Source organism: Mirounga leonina, unplaced genomic scaffold, assembly GCF_011800145.1.
Source record: "Mirounga leonina isolate KUSES-001 unplaced genomic scaffold, KU_Mleo_1.0 Mir_153, whole genome shotgun sequence".
In the NCBI taxonomy this organism is placed as follows: domain Eukaryota; kingdom Metazoa; phylum Chordata; class Mammalia; order Carnivora; family Phocidae; genus Mirounga; species Mirounga leonina.
Window position 1 is genome coordinate 10181824 of NW_023270387.1, and position 27101 is coordinate 10208924.

The 27101-nt window shown below is 50.5% G+C and overlaps 1 protein-coding gene across 1 annotated transcript in view; it reads right to left on the reverse strand.

Annotated features, from left to right (window-relative positions):
- Positions 1-18474, reverse strand: part of TMPRSS5 (transmembrane serine protease 5) — a 106890-nt gene extending 88416 nt beyond the window's left edge. The window contains exons 1-13 of the mRNA XM_035008967.1: positions 18334-18474; positions 18179-18240; positions 13640-13763; positions 13205-13303; positions 12601-12723; positions 11374-11509; positions 10922-11035; positions 10175-10218; positions 9273-9435; positions 7901-8079; positions 6276-6374; positions 5680-5822; positions 5279-5431 (exon numbers count right to left, since the gene is read on the reverse strand). Coding sequence (XP_034864858.1) covers positions 5279-5431; positions 5680-5822; positions 6276-6374; positions 7901-8079; positions 9273-9435; positions 10175-10218; positions 10922-11035; positions 11374-11509; positions 12601-12723; positions 13205-13303; positions 13640-13763; positions 18179-18240; positions 18334-18427 — 1533 coding nt within the window. The 5' untranslated portion in view covers positions 18428-18474. The remainder of the gene's footprint in view (positions 1-5278; positions 5432-5679; positions 5823-6275; positions 6375-7900; positions 8080-9272; positions 9436-10174; positions 10219-10921; positions 11036-11373; positions 11510-12600; positions 12724-13204; positions 13304-13639; positions 13764-18178; positions 18241-18333) is intronic.
- Positions 18475-27101: the final 8627 nt, after the last annotated feature.

Genomic DNA, 27101 nt, shown 5'->3' on the forward strand with positions numbered 1-27101 from the left:
CTCCCTCTGACCCTGCTCTCTCTCTCTCTCATTCTCTCTCTCAAATAAATAAATAAAATCTTTGAAAAAAAAAAAAAGAGGAAGGGGGCAGAAGGAAAGTGTCCATGGTCTTTGTGGAGAGAGGAAATTCCCTCACCGTCTTTAGGAGCTGGGGCCCATGAGGCCCTACACGGAGCCTCGAATGTCAGGAAGGAGCTGGGGAGCACTTGAAACAGTGCCAGGTCATGGGGCTCTACCTGTCCCGGAAACCTTCACCCCGATACAAATGCCAGACAGACAGACATGGGGGAAAATGGCTTTAAAATTGTGTGCCTGGGGCACCTGGGTGACTCAGATGGTTGGGCATCTGCCTTCGGCTCAGGTCATGATCCCAGGGTCCTGGGATCGAGCCCAGCATCGGGCTCCCTGCTCGGCGGGAGGCCTGCTTCTCCCCCTCCCACTCCCCCTGCTTGTGTTCCCTCTCTCGCTGTGTCTCTCTCTGTCAAATAAATAAATAATATCTTTAAAAAAAAATAAAATAAAATTGTGTGCCTGGTGTGGTCCCCACCCCCGCCAGGACCCAGAGGGCAAGCCTCAAGGGAGAGCAGCCGTGAGTGCTATCCTGCTGTGGGCCTGAGGAGCCAGAACATGCTTGGTCCTTTACATCTGGCCCAGCACCATGCTATGGTGCTCTCCACAGTGGGGCAGATGTCTCTGGAGGTAACAGAGGTTTGAGTTAAAGCTGACAGGGCAGATCCCGTGGAGACTACCTGGCCCAGACTCCCTGTTTGACAGGTGGAAGACCAAGTTCAAGTGAGGCTGAGTCACTCGCTCAGGGCAGCACTCTCTTAAGTGGTTGGAGGCCCAGATTGGGACTCTACCCCATCAGATGCCAAAGCCAAAGATTCCTTGGAAGGGAGGAGGCTCAGGAGTTAAGCCCAGTCCCCGTGAAAGCCCCTGCTTTCCTAGAGCTCACACGCTGCTCTGAGAGAGGCACACGAGTGGAAGATCGGCGTCTTCTGGAGCCAGAATTGCTCTCTCCATTCTGTCTGAGTCTCCAGCTTGGTCTGCTCCAGCACCAAGTCCAGACGGAAACCTTCCAGTAGATTCCCTGGGACTGCTCTGTCCCTGGGGTCCCTGGAGTGCTATAAGTCTACAGAGGGTGCCTGGCTGCTCCACATCTCACTTTCCAGGTCTTGGAATATGTAAAAAAGATCAGCCTTGCCCTCAGGAGCAGGACGCTACTCCCCATCTGCTACTAGGAACCTTCTAGAGGTGCTGGTATTTAAGACAGTTTAAGCAGCCATTAACAACGCTGGGCTCCAATAGGTTAGCAGGAAGCAGAGTTCCGAGGGGGAGGCATACCCAAAGTGCATTCTGATGTGTCTGAGTAGTGAGGTGGGGGGCGGGGGAGGGGTTTCCCGGCGAGGGATGCCGGGAGAGGCTGAATAGTGGCAGCAGGTGTAGCTGGGCTCTCTCTTGAGTAGCCAGGAGGGTCCTCAGTGCATGGCCAGGAGAGGGCAGAGCACAGAAAACAATGGAGAGACTGGGGAAAATCATCTCCCAGCAGCTCCTGTACCAGCTTTTAGCACTGATAGCATTTCCAAGTTTGTCCTATTACGGGTGAGCCCAGCACTTCCAAAAGTAAAAGGTCTAACAAGGAGAGAAAGCCTGCACCCCCACTGTACCCTCCAGACCCCAAAAGCACAGAGGAGTAGAAGAGAGAAGGAGGAAACCCTGGGCATGGCAGCCAGGAGCGACCTGCTTGGGAAGTCCCAGGGGGCTCGCCAGCTCTGCCCAGGCAGGTGGGACACGGAATCCTTGGACAGGAGAGACAGGTTTCCTGCACAGAAATGCCCTGACTTATTCCACGATAGCCCCTCGGAGCTCCCTTAGCAATCGCTGCCTCGCCATGTAGCCCTGTGCCTGGCTGGCTACTGTAATTTATGCAAATAAGCCTCATCGCTCCAATAAGGCAGTCAGGCTTCTCTACCTCTGCATTCCCTACAGAGCTCAATGCAGCTGGGCACCCAGCTGGTCCCCATTAAAATCCTTCTGGACCTGAATCTTCCCACCTTTCCTTGCCCCCAGCTCTACCCCTGCACTCCGGCAGCTGGCGCCCACCCCAGCACACCTCCTCACTTTCCTAAGAGCTGGACTGGCAGGTGCTAACAAAGGAAGGGCGGGTGGGAGCCTCTGAGTCTGCAAATTCGACTGGCAAAAGATACTAGGAGCTTGTGTAGGTAAACAGGGAACCACTATTAGCAAATTCTCTAATTAGGGTTCTCTATCGTCGTCCTGTGGAAGATACTCATTTGTGAATCTCACGGAGAACTGGCAATCTGTAAGAATATTGTCTAAGAAGGGTCTCTGGCAGGAGCCACTTAATTTCCCAGGTTTTGCTTTACCTCACCTATAAAAAGCAGGGATGGCAATGCATTCTTGTAGGCAGGCAACTCAACTAGGTGATAAAGCACCTTCCAAGTCTACACTTCTGTGCAACACTGGACCATCTCGTCATCCACGTGCAAAACACCAATGGGGATGAGTAAAAAGCCCCAGGGTTCCCTGGCACTTACTCGTGGCGGGTCTTGGGGAGATACTTAATCTTTCTGGACTGATTTTCTTGCCTGTAAAATGGGCACAGTGATCATAATATCTTCACTGCGTAGCTATTATGAGATCTAAGTGAGATACACATGAAGAGTGTCAATAAACTAATATTTAATGTTACTGATTATTAACTGATTCTAATGACTATGATAAATAAAAACCTCCCTTTAAATAAGCCAATGCTCCTGGGTTACATGGGAAACATCATGAAGATCACAGTTGATGGATTTGCTGGTAACTCTTCCCTGCCCAGGGGAATAAGCTGTCCTGAAACTCCCTCTGGGGATGGGGGCTTACCAGAGTCAGGGAGTAAATGCTCGAGCTCAGGGAAGGGGCTGCAGGTCTACGAACACAGGGTGAGGCTATTTGCCACCCACCCCAGCCTCTCCCATGCTGCTTCTGGGGTTTGAGAGCAGGCTCCCAGCAACCTCCTCCCAGGTGATAGAGCGACAGTTAATTGAGGCCCTTATGTTTTAGTGCACTTCATGGAAAGGGAGCAGGCCCTCCAGGAATGAATATTCATTTGTACAACGCCTCAAAAAAAAAAAAATTGCTGATAAACTCAGGGAAAAAGTTGTGTTGTGCTAATTGCATTTCCTTGGGTAAGCTCCATAAAAAATTCATTGCAGTTTTTAGAAACAAGATGCCAAGTGCATTTTAATTGCTAGAGAGGAGAGAGTTGGGGAGAAGCTGAACCAGGAAAATGCTAACTGGGCATAAACTCAGAAAGAAATCTCCCCAAGATGGAAGGCCCAGAGCTGAGACAGGAGCTCAGGAGACACGGGTCTTGGGAAGCCAGAACCTCCTAAGAGAGCACTAACGTAACCGCACTCAGGTCTATGGAAACAGCCCACCCAAACAGCAACGGCTGTGTGCTGCAGATCGCGCTGTGTGGATTTAAGAGATGTAAAGAATTAAATAAGTGAATGCCAAAATTCTAGAGAGATGAGCAGGAGTCTGTTCCAGAGCTTTAAAAAATATGTATAGAAGGAAAATTTTAATTCTATCCCTTAGCGCGTGTGTGTGTGTGTGTGTGTGTATGTGAGAGACAGAGAGAGAGTATGAGAGGGAGGGAGTGTATATGTGTGTATGAGAGAGAGACAGAGACAGAGAGACAGAAAGAGAGACTGAGAATGAGCGGCAGACCGAGACCATACATCACTTCACTTTAATAACAGCGCTCCTTGGACCAGTTCACTGATTGTCATTTTTAAACCAACACCCTATCCCAGCGCCAACCAGAGCACTTCTTACAGGGCCCCCCCGCCCCAGCAGGGCCAGCCAGAGCCAGGCGGGAATAGGCAGTAGGTGAGAATGACTGCAGAGTCAGGAGGATCCTTGACTCCACGGACTTGGCCCTGCCTTGAGCCAGGGGCTCCTCTAGAGAGGCACCTGCCCTACCTGAGAGCACTTGGAGAGAGTTGATCGCAGGGCATCCCTGAGCATCCTCCCAAAAGATGCGCATAAAAAGATGGTGGGGCTGGGGGTGGGGGGGAGGAGAGGGCAGAAGGGCAGGCACCGAGCTGCTGCCAGCCACCTCTTCCTCTCTCACTCCTTCCCCATACCCTCCAGCTCCCCCATCTTCCCAGCCCAGCCCCACCTGCTCTCCTGTTACTGAGGCTCTCTGGTGAGAAAGAGGGGCTCAAAATCAGGGCCCTGGGAGGGGAGAGGCCCTCCCTGGAGGCTGGCCCGTGGGTGGTGACTGTCTTGTGTGGTAGGAGGTCCGTGCCTTCTGCATCTGAGGCTGCCGCTTCTCCATCTAGTGGACCTGCCAGAGACCCAGGAAGCACAAGGCTGTAGGCAGGACCAGGGAGGGAGTCCTGGGCTGACAGAGGAAGGAGCCAGACCCACAGCGTGGCCCAACCACCTACCAATCCAGTAACGTTCATTTTAGTAAATCACTTCACCATTTGGAACCTTGATTTCTACTTCTATCAAATGCAGCTAAAAATATCTGCTTCTCGAGGTTTTCTGTAAGGCTTGAATGAGAAGGCGGGTGCATATGTCCCCTGTAAACTCTAAAATTTATTACCTACCACCTGTGTCTGTGTCCAACCCTGCAGAAAGATGCTTTTCTTTATCACGCCCTGCATTTGTAAAGTTCTTTATACACATAACCTGTTTCCATACACATTCTCTTACTCGGCCCTCCCAGTGAACGGATGAAGTTGAGGGCCTTGCCCAGTGTCGCACAAGAATTAATCCCTTGCTGAACGCAAACTGCTAAATGCCAAGCTCTCTCCATAGTGCAGGGAATGCAGGCACTCTTAACTGCCTTAGAAACCAGGAGCAAACACGCATATGAATAACACACAGAGCACTCTCTGCAAGCCTAGCTAGCACTGGGCAGCTCGCTGCTCCTCGTAGTCTTACATCATTCACTCATCACAGGATCACTCCCCACAGGTAGCCGTGGTGCTATTACCAGGAAACTGAAGCTTGCCAAGGTTAGGAATTTGCCAAAGCTCACAGAGTAAATGGCGGATCTGGGCTACACATCCAGGTCTACTCCTACCTAGTTAACACTTAAATCCAGAGAAATCCAATGGATTCAGTGTTACAAGCATCACTTCCTCCTCCCCATTCTCCAGCCCCAAGCAGGGTCCAGGCCTAAGAGGTGAGGGTCACAGTTTCCAAGGGTTGGGTCCTTTACAAACCCGACCGCCCCACCCCTGCCCCCACTCACCCTTGCAGTGTCATGGATCCAGTCCAGGAACTCAGCAACCTTGGCGTAGACGCCCGGGTGATTGGGCTCTGCACAGCCACGGCCCCAGCTGACCACCCCGACCAAGTGCCAGGTGCCCACGTCCAGGCACACCAGGGGGCCCCCGCTATCACCCTGAGGGCACAGAGACACCGAGAAAGAGGCCGTTAGCCCTTCCTGGTGGAGGGAGCTGAGCCTCTGTTCCCTGCCCCTGCTGCTTCCAGCATGGGATCTCCGCTTGCCTCACTCCTCCCTAAATCCTTAGCATGCTACTCGACTTGCCTAGGCACCCCTCCTCCTAGAGTGGCTGCTCAGAGCAGGGGCCAAGCCACCACAGGTCCCTCCGTTCCCACCCTCCACTACAGTCCCCCTCCATGCTGTACCTGGCACGCATCAGCCCTCCCGTCCATGTAGCCAGCACACAGCATGCGGGGGGTGAGTGCCCCACTATACATGCAGGAGCTGTTGCAGAGCTGGGTGCTGAGCAGGGGCACCACCGTATCCTGGAGCGTATCTGACTTGTGGGCTGCAGGAGGTACACGTGGAGATGGAGGGACACAGAGCCAGGCCGCGGGGCACAAAGCAAGGCCAGGAAGACACAGCAGCAAGAGGGAAGGTGGTTAGAGGCCCTGGAGACATGAGACCCAAAGAGGGGAGCCCAAGGAGGGAGCTGCGGACCCTGGGAAGGAGGCACGGGTCCGTCAGACAAGAGCGATATGCCCCCCCAATGCCAAGGCCACAGCACTCCTGGGATGGAGTGGCTTCAGTGGAAACTCAGGGAACGTTCTCCCAGAAAGACCCAGGCCAGGGAGACCAGGGCTCCTAGGTCTGGCCAACAGTGATACCAGAGTAAAAGGGGGCTGGCACCGCCATTTGGCTGGGGGAGGTGGAGGTGGGAGAGAGAGGGGCCTCATCTTGGGGACAGTGTCCCCCCAGCCCCCCACCCCTCTTTTCCCCAGGGCCCTGGGAGCTGACTCACTGTGTCTGGGGTCGGTGTGGCCCCAGCCAGACACCCAGCACCGCGAGCCCCTTGGAAAATCTTGCTTCTCGGCTGGCAGGCACACAGCACCCACGTTATCTGTGGAGAAGCGGGTGGTCCTGGGCCCCACTCGGGCTCAGCTTCCTTTCCCCACCACCTCACCCTCAGCCTGGGGGAAGAACCAGGACTGGAAGGTCCTCCTCACTCCCTCTCTAGCAGTCCTGGCTCCCCGCCTCCACCAGCCAGGCCTCCCGTAAGGCTGTGCAGGCCGCGCACTATACCACATCGGCAGGGAGGTCCCCGCTGACACGGAGGACAACGTATACACTGCCGTGTGCGTGGTGCCTTCTAGGTTGGGCAATGGACATGCTGCACACCCCCTGGCCTGGGCACTGAGGGAGAATGGGAATTTCTTCTGGGCCTTTGTGCCCAACTTCTCCTAATGAGGACCCATTTTGGATTTTCCTTAGGGTGTTTGATCCCTCTTGGGGCCTTGTTTCCAAAAGTGTGTGGCAAGTCCTACGGGGTCGGGCCCCAAACTTGTTCTACAATAGCACATAGACATGCCATTAAATAAGCACTGATGTACATGGGGAAAGAGAACTCCCTTCTTAGGGCTCTTTCCGTCCCTCCAAGTGCATCCAGGACAAAAATTCCATCCAGTGCCTGCCAACCTCCACCTAAACACAAACAGCAGGCCTGGGCACAGCAGATCTGCAGAGGGCAGCTAGCTGGAACTTGAACGCTGTCTTGTTTTCGCTCGGTACTTTTACGGTTGTTACCTATTCGCTACAAGTAATATGGGTTCTCCAGTTAGGTCATAACTCAAAGTTCCCCTTTCAAATGTACTTAAGTCACTCTAGAAATACTAACTGCTGAGCCACAGTTCAGAGGGTACACATACGTGGTAAAATTTGTGAAGGGCATGGAGCGACAACTGTGATTTGGGAAACCCAAGGCTACAGGTGACGGGAGGGAGGAGCACAGAGCGTGTGTGAGCGTGTGTGTGTGTTTGTTGGTGAGCATGCAGGCACATGTGCATGCTGGGGCGGGGGTTTGCTTTCAAGAGCAGCTGCTGTGCAGAAGCCGGACCCTGGAGTCAGGACACCAGGCTCTGGAATGGTTTGCTGTGTGATCTTGCAGAGAGTCACTTTCCTCACTAAACGTCATTGTCCTTCCCTCTTTATACCTGCCTCATCTACCTGTCAGGGCTCTTACAAGGACCGAAGGAAAGACATTTGGGAAAATAAAGCTTATTAACTGTAACATGTCACATGGTGGCTGGGACCTGGGGCCAGCCTGGGGTGAGGGGCAGAGCAGCCCGTGGGTAGATGGAGCAACAAGGAAGCTCTGCTGGGGACGTTGAGGCAAGTCCCACTTGCAGCCCAACTATGCAAAGGGCCAGAAACTTTGTCCCCAAAAGAGCCTCCACAAGAGTTGGTGCAAGCTTAGGTCCAGGCGATGCCAAAGTTCACTGTGGTCACCAAATGAACTGAATGTGTTAAGGTTTACGGCCCTGGGAGGGAACCTCAGAAATGAGCTCTCCCCTCAGCCCCCATCCGCCCCCCAGGGCCTGCCTCGCTCACTACAGCGCGCAGCTTGCTCACCCCTGGCCAGCGCCTCACCTGAGAAGTTGAGCGGCGTCCGAAGCCGCAGGAGGGCGATGTCATAGTCGTGATTCTGGGGGCTGTAGAGAGGGTGAGGGATGATCCTCTCCACCATAGCCCCCTGGTGGGGCCTGACGGCACTGTGCCTGACCAGCCCCACATGGACCCGCCAGCTGGACAGGCGGGATAGCCTAAAACTGCACATAGGAGCCATGTTGAGCCCAGGGAAGGACGGGGCAGAAGAGGCTGACCTAAGTGAGGTGGCAGGTGGGGGAAGCTGGCCAGAGAAGCCATTAATGGATGCCCCCATCACCAGGCTGGGAGCTCCCAGAACCCAGGACCGTGCCTCCTAGTATCCCTGCAGCAGCTGCCAAGATACTAGGCATGCAGTAGGTGCTTAATAAATGCTCTACACCAGCCAGAGAAGGAAGACACTGTGGGTGATCTGCAACCCCCTTCCCCTCTGTCCTGAATAATGCTCCTCCATGTTTTATAACAAACATCAAAGGGGCTTGTGTGATATCCTAACTGCAAGTCAGAAAAACGTCTGAGTCCTGTCTCTCCACCTGCTACCTGTGATCGTGGGGAAGTCACCTCGCCTCTCCGAGCCTCAGTCTCCGAGCAGTACGCTATCTGCCCTGCCCGCCACCAAAGGGAGAGGTCCAAAGAGCTCGTTCACTCATCATTCATTCCTATACTGCTCCAAGCAGTATTTATGAAGCACCTATTATCTGCCAGGACTGTTCTAGGCCAGGGGGACATGGCAGTGGGAAAATCAACAAAGAGACTCAGTGGTAAACAAGACTGACAGTCTCTGTTCCCATGGAGCTTCCAGTCTAAAGGGGAAGAAAGACATTAAACAAATGATTACACGGAAGGTGATTTAATTACAGTTGTGATAAACATTAAGAAGCACAGAGTGCTGTGCATGGGAAAGCCTTCGAAAACCTTCAAAACTGAGCAAATACAAAGAACCAATCTTTGTGGGGGGCGCCTGGGTGGCTCAGTCGTTAAGCGTCTGCCTTCGGCTCAGGTCATGATCCCAGGGTCCTGGGATCGAGTCCCACATCGGGCTCCCTGCTCGGCAGGAGGCCCGCTTCTCCCTCTCCCACTCCCCCTGCTTGTGTTCCCTCTCTCGCTGTGTCTCTCTGTCAAATAAATAAATAAAATCTTTAAAAAAAAAAAAAAAAGAACCAGTCTTTGTGCTATTGCTGCTATTCGTACAGAGCTGTTCTTGGTGCGGGACGGGGAGAACTGCACAGTCCATGCCTCTCAGAATGGACGCGGGGAGGCAGACAGTCCGACGTGGACATGTTATATGGGACATACCAAGGGCCAAACAGAAAAGGCCGCTGAGGCGCTCTCCTCGCCAGCTGCCCCTGAGACTTGCCTGTGCACACAGTGAGCGGCCGTCACCACCCAGCGCGGGGCTAGCACGGAGCCCCCGCACGTGTGCCGGGAGCCCAGGGCCACACTGGCCTGCCAGGGCCAGCGCCCAGGAGCCACGGCCTGCCCGCCGACTATCCGGGAGGCCAGGGGCCCGGCCCCACACTCTGCAAACAGAGAAGCACAGGGGAGATGGTGAGCCAGAAGACAGGTGGGAGCCAGCATGGTCCTAACCTCGGGGAGTGTGGCCCGGTGTGGATAGCTCTCATTTATTACTCCTGGCCTTAAGCTTGGGGGATAGGATGGTCGAAGTGCCAATTACACATCGGGGTGTGGCTGCCCCATCAGGCTGCAAGCTCACTGAGAGCTGCGACCACACCTACAGTGTCCGTGGAGCCCCAACACCTCACGAAAAGCCTGTCCCACAGGAGGGATCAAAATGTTGGTGTGTGGATGGATGCATGGAAGAGGAAAGAGGAAGAGATGCATAGATGATTGGGGGTGGGGGGTCAGATGATAGAATTTCCACAGATTGTCTCCCATGTGGCCCCCAGTTTGTCCCCTTCCTTAGTCTCCCGAAGGTGCTAACTGGTTAGCAGCCAACAGAAATCCCTCTGGGGCTCTCTAGATGAAAGGGGGCAGGAGCTTCGGAATTCATGTCAGGTGGTGCCAGGAAGTGAAGCAAGGAGATGACCCGCCCGGATCAGGGGCTGGTAGGGGACAGGACAGAGGCTTGGACAGGGCTCTGCTGGGGCAGAAGGGGACCAGCAGGCAGAGAGGCAGGTGGGCAAGGAACCCCACCCCAGACCAAGCTGAGTCTCTCTGTGGGGCTCACCACACTCAGGACAGCGGGGAGACTCCTTCTTCCCACCGCCACCTTTCCGGATATGCCTGGATATGACTCACCAGAGCATCTGAGGGAAACGATCTGGCCGGAAGAACAGCTGTTCCTACAAAACAGAGATGGCAGCAAGAAGCAGGGCAGGGGCCCACCCAAGGTGGAGAGATAAGAGGCCTCCGGTGCAGCCCCCCATCTGTGTCCTGCCTCCATCCAAGCCCCTAGGGCCCTCCTCATTAACAGGTCTCTAGGACAGCAATGCTACTCCGTCCCATCACCCCAGAGCACCAGCAGGAGGTCATGGCCCTTGAGGGTTGTCTTGCGCAGGGCCCAAATCCAGTATTTGTAGATGGGAAGTCCAGCTGGGCCCGCTAAGGGCCCCTGAATGAACCTGTGTTCAGTAGATGGATAAAGGAATGAATGAAGAATAGCACACTTCACCGCATGCCCCTCCAGGGCTTACTCCGTTCTCTCTCTCCAGCCCCTTCCTTGCTCTCCTCTCCCCCTCCTCCTTCCTAGCAAAACCTCAGTTCCTGCTGGACCAAAGTCCTCTTCTCTCTCCTACTTATCTCTGGCCCCAGCGGCCCAATGCCTTGATCCCTCTCGTGTCCCAAACCCACAGGGCTCTGGCTCTCCTGGCAGAGTCAGTCCCCACTCACGTGAACTGAGTTTGTGATTTCTGACTGGGAACTGTTCCTCTGTGTCCTATCTCACATGGCCTATGTCCTCACCACCACGCTCCCATGACCCGAAGATTTTTGCTAAACTGTTCACCAGAAGTAAGGGATCCCACTCAACCTCCTCAGAAGCCCTACCTGGGCAGCCACACCTCCTCCAGGAGGCCTTCCAGTCTGGGAGGGAGCTGAGCAAACCCCCGGGAGCTGTTGAGCTTGATGTCAGACAGGTTCACTCTCTTGTGGTGAGTGAGTCTTGGTGGAAGAGGGGAACAGAACAGGAGGAAACCGGTTTACTGCAGCACGGGAAATGGTACATAATCATGACCAAGATGTGCATGAGATACCATCCTCCCAGCAGTACGGTCACGGAGCAAGACTTTGATAATGACCTTTTCTGGGATTCATATTTGTTAAAAAGCAGGGATGCTCAAAGGAGAGAAATGAGCTGGGGCCCCACCATGCCCAGAGGCTAGGACATGGCCAAAATGACCTCTTGCCAGTTCCTGAGCACTTTGACGGGGACAGGCAGATAGAGGTCTCCGACTCCCCTTTCTCCACCTTCCCCGGGCCCCAAGCCTGGCCCCAGTTACCTGAGATGCCCAAGGCTCTGGCAGATCCGCACCCCCAGGGCAGAGCTCCAGCCCTCGTGGCAGACCAGGAGCCAGTCTGGCTGTGCCCTCACCTGTACTTCCAGCAAGAAGTCCTCAGTGTTTATTCTGAAAGATACTGAAGGCACGGCATGGCAGTCACATCCTACCTGCTATAGGGTGGAGGGGCAGGTTGGGCAGGGGGAGCTGGACCTGGCCATGCAGGGACTTGAAGAGGCCTCAAGACAGCATCTGGGTCACACAGTGTCAGGCTTCCTGTCCCCCCGGGCATCAGGCCAGTTCTGAGAACAAAATAGCCCCTATTTATAGTGCTGCATTCCAGTTTGGTGTTTAACCAAGTGCTTTTAAACGTGCTCTGTCACTCATTGTCACAGCAACCCTGTGGGGTGAGTATGACCATCCTCCCATGCTGCAGAGGGAAAACTAAGGCATGGAGGTTAAGCGACCTGCCCCCTATCACAGAGTCTGCACATGATGGATCCAGGACTTAAGTCCAGGTCTCCCAGTGTCGTATCTTGTGGTAATAATAGTGATGGTTACCACTGAGCATCTGCTTTCTCCAGGCTCTGTGCTAGGCTCTTTTATACATTAGCTCATACTATTCTTACAACTTTATGTAATAAATAGTTGCATCTCCATTTTGTAGAGAAGGAAACGGAAGTTCCGAGAAGCAGTGTTGCCCAAGGTCACACAGCTGGCAAAAGCAGGCTCCACGTTGACTGTAACTTCTATGACTGATTCCAGCCCCTGCCCGGGCACCTAATCTCCTGATCCTTGACTCATGTTTGGCAGGGAGAGGACAATGAGAAGGGGGTGGGGTGGGGGGTGGGCCATGTGGAGTGGGTGGGGACCCCTGCTGGCTCCACTCCAGCTCCCCACACGCACCGGTTCCCCCTTCCCCATCCTGCTGGCTCACTCGGCCTCAAATGGCAAGTTGCCACCCCTCCTCCAGCCTGGGCTCCTGGCCTTGCCCCAGCTAGGGATCAAGACAGTCCCCCAGGGAGTGCTGAAAGCTCCAAATCTGAGATGGACTTTTCAAGGCTGAACCACGTCGCTCCCTTCCCGCCAGAGGAGGAGACCCAGATGCTGGCAGTGATGTCAGGGCCCTTCATTCTGGTCCTCTTGTCCCTGGCCAGAAGTGGGGGTCCCAGAGCTTTGAAGGGGCTCAGGGCCGGGGGGGCAGCCCGTAGGCTTGGGGGGGTGGCCCACCTGCTCTGGGAAGCATGGGGAGTAGGGCTTCCTCACCGCTGGCCTCAGAGCAGCTCAAAGGGATCTCCTCATCCTGCAAGGTTCCGGCAGCGGGCTGAGAGGCCACTGGCCACAGATACAGCACTTCAGAGGACAAGGACAGGGAGAGGGTCACAGACAAGAGGCTAGGAGAAGGGAGGGATTCCCACATGAGATGGCCAAGGGGCAGAACAAGACCCCTGCAACAGAGGGAGACAAAAGCAGCTGCCTGGGGACTCCCCCTCGGCCACCCAGCCTCAGGCGGGCCCCCACCCGCCTGAGAGGCTCAGCACACACTCTCTCTCCCTGTCCCTGTCTCTCTCCCTCTGACTGGGAAAGACTTCTAGAGAAAGTTCGACTTGGGCCTCCCTGGGCCATCCACTCAAGTACCTTCCACTTCCCACGGTAGGACTAAAGCATTCTGCACGCAGAGCCTAAGTCCCTCCCTTCTCCCTGCTGTCAGTTCAGAGTAGATGAGAAAGACAGGTCCCGGCTGCCTTTTACATCTGCTTGTCTCTTCCCGCAAGGACGCCCCAGACCCTGTTCTTTGGCCCTCCCCGGAGCGCTGAAGGGTCCCAGCACTGACCGAGAAGCCAGGAGCCGACGCTCACACCAGCCAGCAGCACCAGGGCTCCCAGCCCTGCACAGCAGCACCACCCTGAGCACTGGCGCCCTGCCCGAGAGCCTGCGGGACAGGGCAGAGGAGTCTGTGTGCCCTGCTCCTGCCTGCCAGCCTCACTCTGCCCGAGGCCCCACCATGGGGCCAGGCAGCCACGGGGCTGTGGCAGGAGTCTGCCCCACTGCACCTGCCACCCCCCCCCACCCCATCCCCACTGAGGCCCCCAGAGCCCACTCAACCCCCAAACTGGAAACAGAGCAAAAGCAGGTCTGGGATAAACAGTGAGGCAGCCTCTCGCCATCAGCCATGGGGGGCTCTCTCAAGAAGGATCTGGGGGATGTAGGAAGATTACCCAGTCGCTATCCCCACCCTGTCATTCCCCTATAGCCCAGTCTGGCCTACTGGGTGGCTGCTGGGCCTCGGGCCTCCGCAGTGGGTCTCTCAGCTTTGCTTTGAAGATCCCAGGTCCTGGGCCCTCCTCTGCATCCTGAGCCTCCATGTGGGGTTGGCCATCCGGCATCAGGCTCTGGGGAAATAACTGTCGGTCACTCAGGATCCCCACACCAAAGGGAGAAGATCAGCCCACTACAAGGCCCCACTCTCTAACCTTAGCTGTGCATTCACTGCCTTTTTTTTTTTTTCATCTTGGAGACTCTGTGTGTTCCTACTGATGCCCCTCCAGGCCCTCCCTGCTCTCCTGGAACCCCTAACCCCACCCACCTTATTCTCACACAGCCAGTAAGCACCAGAGTGGGTATTCAAACCCAGACTGGGCCAACTCAGAAGCCCACACTCCTCACCACTCCCTTCCCTGGCCTCCCACAACCATCAAGGGCATCTGCTGCATCTCTCAACATCCCTCCGCAGGCCTCTAGATCCCAGCCTTCTTCATTCTCTCCTGTCTTAGAGGAAGTCCCCCTGCCCAATGCACCATCCATTCATTTATCCAGTAAATAAGATTTAGCCCAAGTGGCTGGGCCACAGTGGGGGACACTATAGGGAGTTCAAAATAAATCAACATGGAACACTCCCTAACTGCCCCAGAGAATTTGCAGTCGGGTCCTGATATGTTAAAAAAAAAAAAAAAAGACAGAACATGTTAAGTGACAGAAGAAAGAAGGAGAGGTTACTTCTCACTGGGAGATCAAAACAGGCTTCCTAGAAAAGACAGCCTGAGACAGTCCCTCATAGATGAATAGCGCTTGAACAGACATATATGGGCATTGGGTATTCCAGGCAGTTGAAGAGGCAAAGGCATGGGGGTGGGAAAGCATAGAGCAGAGGACGCTATATGTTGCCTGATGCTCATGAGCCATGAAGAAGAGTAATGGAAAATAAGATCTTGGAAGAAATACCGGACCAGCAGTTCAAAGCTAGGTCTGCAGCCTACTATGTGAACTTAACTCAACACCTCTCCAAACTTCAATTTTCTCATTTGGAAAATAAGAGTGATAACCACTACTACCCAACAAGTCAGCTCCCTCCTCTAGCATCTTATCTCCACTCAATGTCCAAGCCAGAGCAATCCTCCTACAATTCAAACATGAGAAGGCTCACCCCATTTTTAAAGTACCCAATGAAACTTCCTACTCTTTAAGAAAAATCCAAAGTCCTATGGCACGGCCCACAAAATCCTCTGTGCCCTCACCCTTCCTCACCTCTCCATCCACACCTGCCAGCATGATTCCCTCCACAGTGGAACTCGGTCATAGTAACACACATGCCAGTCCTCTGGGCCTTAACGTGCTCTCGTTCCACAGAAACTTTGCATCTGCTGTCCTTTCCCCCATGTAGCTGACTCCTAAGACACAGCTTAGATGTCACTTCTCCAAGAAGCTGTCTTCAATCTATAAGGCACCTGTTTTGACCCTATATTGTGCTCATTTACTTCTCTTTCTCTCTGCCCTTCCTCACTGGTCTAGGGTCCCAGAGCCTAGCTCAGAGCCTGCCACGAAGTGGGAATTCAGTTAATGTACGTTAAGGAGGAAGGCAGGCGGGGAGACCACAAAAGATTATATGATCAAAAGGGTTTTATAAATTATAAAGTTCAATGCAAATGCTAAGTATAATAATAATAAGAAATATGTAAAAGCAGTGGATCCTTTCTTCAAGGAACTTAGGATCCAGTAAAACAGACAAGACCCCTTAAAACTTAAAATGACTCCAGGGGGGCCTGGGTGGCTCAGTCAGTTAAGCATACGACTCTTGATTTCATCTCAGGTCATGATCTCAGGGTTCTGAGATCGAGCCCTGCATTGGGCTCACAATGAGCATGGAGTCTGCTTAAGATTCTTTCTTTCAGGCACCTGGGTGGCTCAGTTGGTTAAGCGTCTGCCTTCAGCTCAGGTCATAATCTCAGGGTCCTGGGATGGAGTCCCACATCGGGCTTCCCTGCTCAGCGGGGAATCTGCTTCTCCCTCTCCCTCTGACACTCCCCCTGTTTGTGCTCTCTCTCTCTCTGTCAAATAAATAAATAAAATCTTAAAAAAAAAAATTCTCTCTCTCCCTCTCCCTCAGCCCCTCCCTGCCACCTCCTCACCCGCAAGTGTACATGCACTCTCTCTCTCTCTCTGAAAAATAAAAGTTAGTATGAGTCGTCTCCTCTGAAGATTACAGCTTATCCTGTCAACACCTAGAGTTGTGCCCAATGATCATAAAAACCTGAAACACTGACTCCAAGACAATGTTGACTTAGATGGGATTTCCATGTGTCACATGGAATGTTCTTGTCACATTCCTCAGTCCTGCCTTTGTGTTCCATTGAACTTCGTGCTCCTGACCCTCAGGCTAGGAGGAAAAAAAAGCCTTTGAAGACTCGCCCAGATCAGTCACTTCTAAATTACCCTGGAAATCATTCTGTTGGACCCATGAACACCCTTGCCAGTTCAGCTCACAAGCAGGGCAGCAGCCCAAACTTCCGTATGAAGCAAGACACCACCCCTACTCCCCATCCCCTACACCAGTTACAGCCCAGGATCTATAGGGCTGGTCCTCCCACCAACAGTAGGAGAAACATGGGGTCTTGCCTTGCCCCTTACCATATACACTCTTTCTTAGGTCTAGAAATGAGGCTCAAGGGCACAAGCAATGAGACTGGAGAACCACAGGCTTGGAAGAGTCAGTCAAGCACCCATAAAAAAGCAGAGAAGTGGCAACAGCATTTGGGGTTTGGGTTTCTTCTCTGGGAACATGGTTTCTCTTGAACTGATGTCCTTCTGAGCAAAGAGGCAGCGCTTGGTCTAGAGAGAATTCCAGGGCATACCCACGCTTTTCTCCTGTCTCAGTATCAAGGGAGCTCGGCTTTCAGTTCAGCTTCTGCACTAACTGGCCTCACCCCAGGAGTTGCTCTACCTCCAAATCCATGTGTTTGAGCCCATGCAATAGCCTGCAACAATGGTCTGTAATGGTTCAGGATCTCCTGGTCCTCCTTTTGAGTAGGAGTTCAATGTAATAGTGATTTGCTAAACACTGTCTATTTGCAAAGCACTTGGATAGGCCTATAGGGGACAGGAGAGGAGAATAGAAGTCAGTCCCTGGGGGAAAAAATAGGAGGTTGGCCACACAGGGCCTCCTCTAGGATCTAGCCTAGAAGCCCAAGGGTGGGGGCAGGGAGAGAGAAAGAGAGAGAGGCCAGGTCAGGGATGGCACAGATGTATGTAGAGTCTTACCATTCGGCTCAGCGGCACCGAAGTAAACCCTCGGGGTCTCTAGGCAGGGTTCTGCTCCTGTTCTTGGATCAGCATTGATTAAATAGCTCAGCCAGCTTGGTTGGAGGGTGAGGTCTCCCTAGTTCACATACGCCCCTCCCTTTATCCCTTTATTCTCACCCCGGCCCCCCCACACACAGACATGAATCAGAGAGACAATAAATCTGCTCAGAAACCATGAATAGACCTCTTGTTGCAGGAAAGGGGGCCAAGGGCTGGGCTGGGCAGCTCCAGCCCCTCCCATCTGCTAACTAGAAGCTTAGAAACAGAGGAAAAGGTTGCAGGGAGGAGGTGAGGCCAGATACAGTTGCTTAGCAACCAAGTCCCTTGTGCCAAACAGTGTGCCCCATGCGTGCTCGCACAATTCCCCCTTCCTGCTGACAGGGGCTGATATTAGCATTTGTGGAAATGTTTCTGAGCCCTCTGGATTACATCTCATCACTGTGTGGGTTGGCTTTCCCAGCAGTCTGGGGCTGTCACCATGTTGGAACTGGGATGATAATAAGGAATTTTTGTCATTTCTCTCCTCAGGGCTACGCCTGTCACCCCAGTGCTGGGGAAATGGGGCCTCTCCACCCAGCTTTCTTGGGGGCCAGTTACTACAGGAGCCCTCAGCGCTATCTTGCTTCAAACTACAAGGTGGCCCAGCTGAGCCCAGGGTGGGTTGAACACACCTGGGAACCACATCTCTTCAGTGAGGAAGAACAGGTGCCAGGGAGGAAGAAGGCTTGTGTGGTTTCCCCTCCTCCAAATGCTTCTCATGGATCCCTCAGATGGAATGGTTAAGAATATGGGCTTTAGAAGTCAGGCCTTCATCTAACTCCAGTTCTGCCACTTCCCTTACTTAGCCTCACGTGAAAAATGAGGATAATAGTACCCATCTCAGAGAATTGGTGCTGGAAATGAATGAGATATTGAATATAAAGCTCCTAGCCCGGTATCTAGCATAGAATGTACTCAGTAAATATTGGCTGCTATCATTATTATTACTGTTGAACCTCATCCACACAGGCTTTATTTTTGCCCTCTACTTCCCTCCTGCACTCAGTCAACTCTGAGCTTATGGTAATCACACAGAGCTCCCCACACTTCTAATACAATGAAGACACAGAAGTCAGCTATGAATCCTAAAAGCAGGAGGAGAGAACTGGTGGCTGGAGCTGAGAATCCCCTGGCTAGGCTCTGAGATCTCCTAAAACAAATACCCCCTCAGCCTACAAATACGCATACTTACCGTGTGTCCGGAACTAGTTTGGGCATGGAGAATGAATAAGTCACCAGCTAGGAAACTGCAGGCTGAGACAAGACACAGGAACAGATATCAGTAACTATTATTTGTGAAACAGGGGCATAAACACAGAGGTATAGGAAGATAAAGAAAGAGCTGACTCCTTTGCCCAGAGGACACAGAAAAAGCTTCACAGGAGAGGAGACATTTGAGCTGTGTTTTGAGAAATGAGAAGGCAATCACATAGAAGGGCATTCTAAATATACTACAGGTGATGTCAGTGAAAATGCCAGAGTAAAGACCTCTGAAAAATCTCTTCTCCATAAAAGCAAGGAGAAAACTGATGAAATTTTGTCAGAATCCAATTTTTAAAAGTCTGGAAATTAACCAAAGGCTTACAGCAATATGGAAACTGTATATTCAAGAAAAACGACACAATCTTGGTAAGAACAGTAGTGAGCTTTGTGGCATTTTAATTTGTTGTTATTCCATCACCCTCTTTCTTAGAAACCAATATCCCACAATCACAAGGAAAACCAGCAGCCTGGCAGCCACAGGTAGAACAGGGTTGGGGTTCCTTCAAAGACTCATTTCCAGAGAGCTGTCATTGTTTGAACTCTCTGGAAGATCCCTTTTGTGAGACTGTCTTAATTTGACTGGATTCTGAGCTTGCCAGTATGAACAGCTTTTTCTCTAAGGAGGTTTGTTGAAAATAATCAAAGACAGTTGTTGGACTTTACGGCTGCCTAAGGCAATGGATAAGAGTTGGGGCAAATAATCAGCTAATCAAAAACCTTAAAATAAAAAGCTAGGGAATGAGGTGTCCATAGGGACTTTGAAAGGCTCTGAAATATTCCAGAGAATCTAGAAAGTAAGCACATGAACAGGAATGTGCACATACCCAGGACTGTGTACATACTTAGAAAAGACTTCAAGAAGGTCCTAAGCTCTCATTTCTGGCTAAGCTCAATGCCCTGAAAAAGCAGGAAATGAAGGCTAGGGCACAGCTGTAAACTTCCTGGCTGAGTGTTGAAGGCATGCCCCAACATGTCCATAGAGCCCCTCTACAAAGACTGAGAGACTTACTGGTTCTAGGCATCGGAGGCAAATCTCTGTCCAATCTTTCACTGACCACTAAGCAAACTAACTGAGCAGAGACTTCAGTGGCCACACACGACAAAGAATATAGACATTACAGAATTCATTCAGAAAAGTCACTAAACAAACGGCAACAACAATAAACACTAGGGAATGGGGAGAATCTGATTTCCAGAATTGATGTATTATATTATTTAAAACCCAGTTTTCAGTAAGAAATTGTGAGGCACACACAAAAAAATAAGAAAGTATGGCCCATATACAGGGGGGAAAAAAGGAATCAATAAAGGATTCTGGTTCAAGGTGATGACATGCAAGGCTCCTGAATTCAATTCTTTCCACAGACACATCAAATCTACAGTTACGCACAGAGCGATCCTCTCCGAAAGAAATCCAGAAACTAGCTGAGTGACTCCTCCAGTAGGGCAAACGAGGAAATCTCCACACCAAAACTGGCAGAAAAGTTTGAGACACACTCTTGCCATAAACTCCACCCATGGCACAGCAACATATAATCAGGAGGGAACTCACAATTCTCAAATTCTCCCTGAGGAGGGAAGTGTTTGGACTCCACATCTTGCACTCCAACTTTTAAGACTTCCACCTGAAGGACAGGCTCCCAAAACACCTAGTTCTGAAAGAGAATGGAGCTTGCATGCATGGTAACCACCATAAGGCCTGAGCACCTTATTCATCTTATAACTCATATAAGTTATAACATGGTGACTATAGTTTATGACACTGCAATGTATAATTAAAATTTGCTAAGAGTATATAACTTAAATGCTCTCACCAAAAAGTAAGTAAATAAATGTGTGGGGTGATAGATGTGTTAATGAACAAGATGAGAAGAGCCCTTTCACAACGCACATAGACATCAAATCATTAAGATATACACTTTAATTTTACAATCACAATTTTGTCAATCATAAACCTCCATAAAGCTGGAAAAAAAAGAGTGTGTTTTAGATTAAACTGGGACTGGCCTCTTTCTGGCCATCCTTCTCTGTTTTGCTACCTAGGAAGGCTCTTCTCTTTCTCTCTGGACTCCTTCCATTCCAGGTGAGCTATTCTGAGTACCCTGGCCGTTTCCCTGGCAGGGAGAGAATACCAACCTCCAGGGAAAGGCAGCAGGGGCCTACAGTGCAAACTTTAAGGAGTCACTCACTAGCAAGTGGAGTGTCAGTACTTGAATACCCTAAGGGTGATGCCTCCTTAAATTTTGTGCCGTGGGGGGCACTATCTGAAGCCAACTGAAGCATGACCCCTCTGCATGAAGGCCCTGGGATCTCTATTTTTACCATGGTGACTCATATGTAGCTTCATCCTAGTCCGGACCCTGCTCCCCTACCTTCTTCCCCCTGACAACTCCCTGACTCCCAGGACCAGGATAAGCCTCGACTCATGAACCTTGAAATTTTGCTTTCTCTCCTCCTTCAGTCACTATTCTCAAAAACAAGAAGGACCTTTCTCAGCTGTCCTTCGGACAGATCACACTGTTGTATTTCTCTTCTATGCAAATGGAAATACCTGAGTTCAAGTTATACAGAATTCTCAGACTTATAAAGTTTGTTGAAAGAATCTACCATTTATGCCGCAGGAAGTTGGAGGCCATCCAAACCCAGGCCTCCCAACATCTGGTCTGGGGTTTTCTCCCACTCCTACCACACATACACACCCCACAAGTCATGTATTCACAGAACATGCAGGCTCAGAGAGAAGTTCCACCTATGGACCACTGCTCTAGCTAGTGCCTACTGAGTTCCATTCTGCTCATGATGCTCCCTTCCTATCTGCTGGTAGATGACAGCTTCAGCCCTTCTTTGTGGATTTAAGCCTGCCCATGACCTTCCCTTCCTGACTGCCTGCCCTACAGATTTCAGACTTGCTTAGATAGCCCCCATAATTATTCACTCTTTCTCTCCCAGAGAAAGGGAGTTTGGTGCTCTCAGTGGAGGTTGTGAAAGCATGCGTGGGATGAGATGCAGGATCAAGATTCTGAACAGCTCTATATATCCCCTCAGTGCCATCCCATTCCTCTCTTTAGCTTCATCTCTACCAAGAACATATCTCTCACTCTCAGACTCTATATGTTGCACGGTCCATCTGTATATACAATATCCCCAGGTCCCCTCAAACAAGTCCCAGCCCCTCCCAGTTGGGTTCAGACCATCCCACTGGGGTTAATTCAAGCCATCAGACCCTCTAATGCCATCCCACAGCCTAATGAGACCCAACCACATACCTCCTTCCAACCAGCCCTCTGGAGAGTGGTTTTCTCAGTGAAGAAATTAATGATTCCTAAGTCTAATAAAAGAGAAGCTTTAATAAGTGAAAATTGGGAAAATGCGAGATCCAGTTAACTTATTCCAGACCATTACTGCGTCTTAATAGGCAGTGAAGAAACCCTGTCTGTTGCCATTTTGCTTGCTTGTAATACAAAGAAATGGATAAAAGTATATTTAGAAGGAAAAGAATAGCTATGTGGTCTCATGTGGTAATCAGTTGCTTACTCATTAGCATACTGCTGTCTGAGTACTCTCTTCTGTCTTATTCTGGCCAAAACCTAAAATAGGGGATGCCTAAGCAAGTGTGGAGGGCACCCTCCTCTGAAGGGCCTAGAGATGGCCCCCACTCCATCTTCTCCTTTCCCTCCCCCTTCTTCTCCCCAGCAAGACCTCACTGGCAAGAAGTTTGACTCTTCCTTGGCAAATAGAAATCTTGAATATCTTGGGGTCATCTTTGCCTGCTCCCAACTCCTGACCTTCCACCCAGTCATTCAAATAGGACAGCTCTCAAATCCACCCCTTCTTCCAGTACCCTAAACATCCACCAGCATCTTCCCCAGAATTACTGTAACAGCTGCCCAAGTGATCCTCCTTCACTGCTCAACTATCAATACAGAAGGATAAAATAAGTGAAAATGGACCCTCCTCTTTTGTACCCTGCTGCCAAAACTAAAAATATTTAAAAACCTTCCAGGGATGCCTGGGTGGCTCAGTCGGTTAAGCGGCTGCCTTCGGCTCAGGTCATGATCCTGGGGTCCTGGGATCGAGTCCCGCGTCGGGCTCCTTGCTCAGCGGGGAGCCTGCTTCTCCCTCTGCCTGCCACTCCCCCTGCTTGTGCTCTCTCTCTCTCTCTCTGACAAATAAATAAAGAAAATCTTAAAAAAAAAAAACAACCTTCCATAGCTCACCATAGCTCCCATGATAAAAGCATTGATTCATGTGCTCATTCATTCATTCAACAAATGTTTTGTAAGTTCCTACCAAATGCCAGGTACTTTCCTAGATTCTGGAGTTACATCAGCGAATAAGTCAGGCACAGCCCCTGCCCTCAAGGAGCTCATAGGCTTGTTCTATCAAGCCAACCATTAGAATGCAATCTCTGATGGGGGAAGAACAGGGTGTAATGGGTACACCTAACTTGCACCCACGGTGTCCTTAGCATGGTACAGGTTTTTTCCCAAGTTTACCCAACATACTTTTCTAGCCTCGTTTTTCCTCCCCTTTAACCTCCCTTCCATAAGCCAGTCACTGGTTGTTTCTAGAATATCCCCAGAATAAACCATTGCACCTTTGTTCATGTTGCTCCTCATTCCTGAAATGCCCTTCCTCCTTTAACTAATTAATTATTTTAGCCCATCAATCAGCCAATATGCATTCATTGAGAGTGTACTATGTGTCAGGCACTGTGCAAATACTGAAGATAACAATGCTGAGCAAAACCAGACAGAATTTGTGCCCTAAAGAGCTTACCATTTAGTGGGAGGAGACACACATGAATCAAAGGACCACATAGCATGCGCACTTACAGTTCTGAAAAAAGTACTATGAGAGAGAGGTACAAGGTACTAATGAAAGCATGTAACTCTCAGAGACATGACTGAGTCTGAAGACTCAGGAAAGACATCTCCAAGGAAGAGATGATTCAGATGGGATCTGGGAGAGGTGAGAGTGCTCCAGGCAAAGACAACGGGCAAATTCCCTGTGGCAGAAGAGAGTCTGCTGACACCAAGGGACTAAAAGAAGTGAAAGCCAGATAGCAGAAAGGAGATGATGGGAGTGGAAGCTGGAACAGTGGGTGGACCAGATTAGGCAGAGCCTTTAGAGCTAAGGTAAATGTCGGTCCTTATCCCCAGAACCAGAAATAAAATAAAATAAAGATTTTATTTATTTATTTGAGAAAAAGAGAGAGGAAGAGAGAGCATGAGCGGGGGGTGGAGGGGGTGCAGAGGGAGAAGGAGAAGCAGACTGCCCACTGAGCACGATGCCCAACGCAGGGCTGATCCCAAGACCAGATCATGACCTGAGCCGAAGGCAGACGCTTAACCTACTGAGCCACCCAGGACAGCCCCATGACAACCATTTTCAAAAAGCAGCTCAGGGACATAATAAGCCTGCCACCATGCTTTAAGACCCAAGTTAAATGTCCCTCTACCTTCCCCCAACAGCCCCCACAGTAGTAGCTCATGAATCACACTCATGTGGGACATGGTTGAGGGCTAATTGGTGGTAAGTCCTCAAGACCGGGACACTGTCCCTTCATCTTTGTCCTTTCAGCTGCACACAGTGTCTGGCACGTGGTAAGTGCCCAGGAAAGTTTTGTTGAAGCAATCGATCAAGACGTGCCAATCTGTTTTATACCTCTCTTCCACCATCCTGTCCAGTCAGGAAAGTTCTACCTGCCACTCCCCACCCCCACCTTAGTTCAGACTCCTATTATCTCTTGCTTTTTAAACAATCTCCCTGCCTTCCTTCTCAACCCCACACAACCCATCTTCCATGTGGCTACCAGGGTTCCTCCCTAAACAAAGGTCAAACCAGGCCACTCTGCTCCTTATATAAACCTTCACTGACTCCCCATTCCCCTTGGGATCAAATTCAAATTCTTTAGTCTAGGGCGCCTGGGTGGCTCAGTTGGTTGAGCGACTGCCTTCGGCTCAGGTCATGATCCTGGAGTCCCGGGATCGAGTCCCGCATTGGGCTTCCTGCTCAGCAAGGAGTCTGATTCTCCCTCTGACCCTCCTCCCTCTCATGCTCTCTGTCTCTCATTCTCTCTCTCACAAATAAATAAATAAAATCTTAAAAAAAAAATTCTTTAGTCTAACTATTCAATGCACATCATGATCTAATCTCAAACTCATCTCTTCGACCTCGTGTTGCATTGCATCCTTTCTCCTCCTGTACTCTATATTCCAACTACAGTCAAAGTCTAGAATATTCCTCAAGTAGACCTTCACTCCCACTCTTCACTTAGACTGTGCTCACAACCTAGAATGTCCTTCACTCATTTTTCATAAGGAGAAAATTGCAGGTGCCTCACCTCACGATATAGTTCAACTGCCAACCCATCACCAAACATCTCGCCTAATCCCCCAAATCCAGAATTAGCGGCTTCTTTTTGTACGGGAGTACCTTGGAGATATTGCTGGTTCAGGTCTAGGCCATAGCAATAAAGCAAATGTCACCATAAAGTGAGTCAAGTGAATTTTTTGGTTTCCCGGTGCGTATAAAAGTTATGTTCACACTCTATTGTAGTCCATCAAGTGTGCAATGATAGCAGTATGTTTAAAAAATAATGCATATACCTTAATTAAGAAAACATTGCTAAAAAAATGTTATCAACTGAGCTTTCAGCAAGCTGTAATCACTGATCATAGATCACCCTAACAAATATAATAATAATGAAAAAGTTTGAAATATTGCAAGAATTACCAAAATGTGACACAGAGACACAAAGTGAGCAAATGCTGTTGGAAAAATGGTGTCATTTTTGACTTGCTTGATGGGGGGGTCACCACAAACCTTTAATTTGTAAAAAACAAAACAAAACAAAACACAGTACCTGCAAATCACAATAAAGCGAAGTGCAATAAAACAAGGTATGCCTGCATAAAGAGAGTTATTCCTAGCACTTTACCCAGTAACCAGCACATCATAGTCCTCAAATAAAAAAAAAAAAAAAAATTAGCCCCCTTCTGTCCTGCCCTGAACTCCCCCTGCATCAGCCACCATGGCAGCCATAAAAAGTGGGAAGGACAGACGAAGCGGCTGGCTCTCTCCTCCCCACACAGGAGCAGGCATTCCCAAGAGGCTACGGAAACAAGGCCTCCCTTGTTCAAATATTCAGACAAAAAGTTACCCAAGTTGTATTCTAGGAAATGATTTCTAAGCCTACAAAGATCCATCCATTGTTTCTGGATGATTTCTCAATCTCATAAAATATGAAGTTTGTAATTTACATACTATAAATAAAATCCCCCCCCCCCAAATTGCTCATTTTGTTAAGCAACGACTTTTTTTCAAACTTTGTTTAAAAGCCATTTACTCTGGGAGCCATTCAAATTTCTATCTGAAGACTTAGGCTTGTGGAATACTCAGCCGGATCCGGGCTGTGGGAAGAATTCCCCGCATGGTGAGTGGGGGTGTGTGTCACTGCTGGACATAAAGGACATTTTTCATCTGCTTTAATTGAGACAAAAAGGAGTAGCGAAAAATATCAATCATGGGGTTGATTAAAAATAACTTCCCAAACATCTGCTCTAGTTCAGCAATAGCCATCTGACACTTTAAATCAATGTTTAACGACTGATCAGACTGTGACTCAGAGAAACTAAGTCCCTCTCTACATGTGCAACCTGCTTGGACACCCACTTTGTCACCCACCGATCTTTCCTTTCTTCTCCAAGATTGGCCCTCTTCAATCATCCGAAGCCCCCTCCTGCCTGACTGTAGGCTGTGCAGGGTGGGTGGGGCACCACCCAGGGTTCTCTGTTTCCTCGGCATCCAGTCCAGCCCCGACACAACACATACAGAACGCAGACCGCATCATGACCTGGGAAATACACTGTACAGTAAATACAACGTAACCCAAGTGAGAGTCTTCTTCATTTTCACGTTGGCTTGTGTAGGGGCAGCTCCTTTAAGTTTATTCCCTCTTCGCGACCATCCTGGAAGGTGGGCAAGACAGGGACTTCTCCGTTTGGTAAGTGATCACACTTAGAGAGCAGAGGAGCTAAATGGTTTGCCCAAGTTCACATGGCTGGGCCAAGTGATGCGAGCAAGAAGAAAATCGTGTCTTCTGATTTTGCGTCCAGAGCTGTCTCCCCGTCTCCAGGGCTGCCCTGCCCCTCACAGATCGGGGAAGGCCAGTGAGAGACTGACAAGGTCAGGGCCCCTCGGAGCAAGAGGCAAGTCTAAGACTGGGGCTGAGGTGGGGGAGACAGGGAGAGGTTTGAGGAACCATGTCAGCTTGAATGGGGGGAGAAGGATGGAAGCAGCTGACAAATCCAGCATCAACCCAGGCAGGTTCCACAGTGGAGGAGATTTTCGGGAAGCCTTTAAGTTATGGGCGAACTGACTTGCTATATGGCAAGACGAGGAAAGAGGGGAATGAAACTGTGGGGTCTTGCCTTTTTGTTCTGGTTCCCATTTAATTTTAAAAGATACATCCAGGGTAGAGAGCCCCAAATGCCCCTTCAGCTTCCCTCGCTTTTCCTGCCAGAACAGGAGCAAAGTTCCTAGGGCCTGGGGCTGCATCGGGGCTGCGTGGAATCAACAATGAGCTCTGCCAGTCTCGTCTCTGTCCTCTGCCAGTCTGTGAACCAGGGTTACAAAGCAGCTGTCACTGTAACTTGACTAATTAAATTAGAGCCCACTGAATGCCTTATTGACCTGAAACTCACTCCAGTGAGCAGGCCCACTTAAAAGGTGACTATGCTCATGGCTGTTAGTTAACAGATTAAATAAAACAGACACAGACAGTGATGGGCAATAGGAAAAGTCCTGTCAACAAAGTGCGAGGAGCTCAGCTGCCAGAGTGTGTGGCC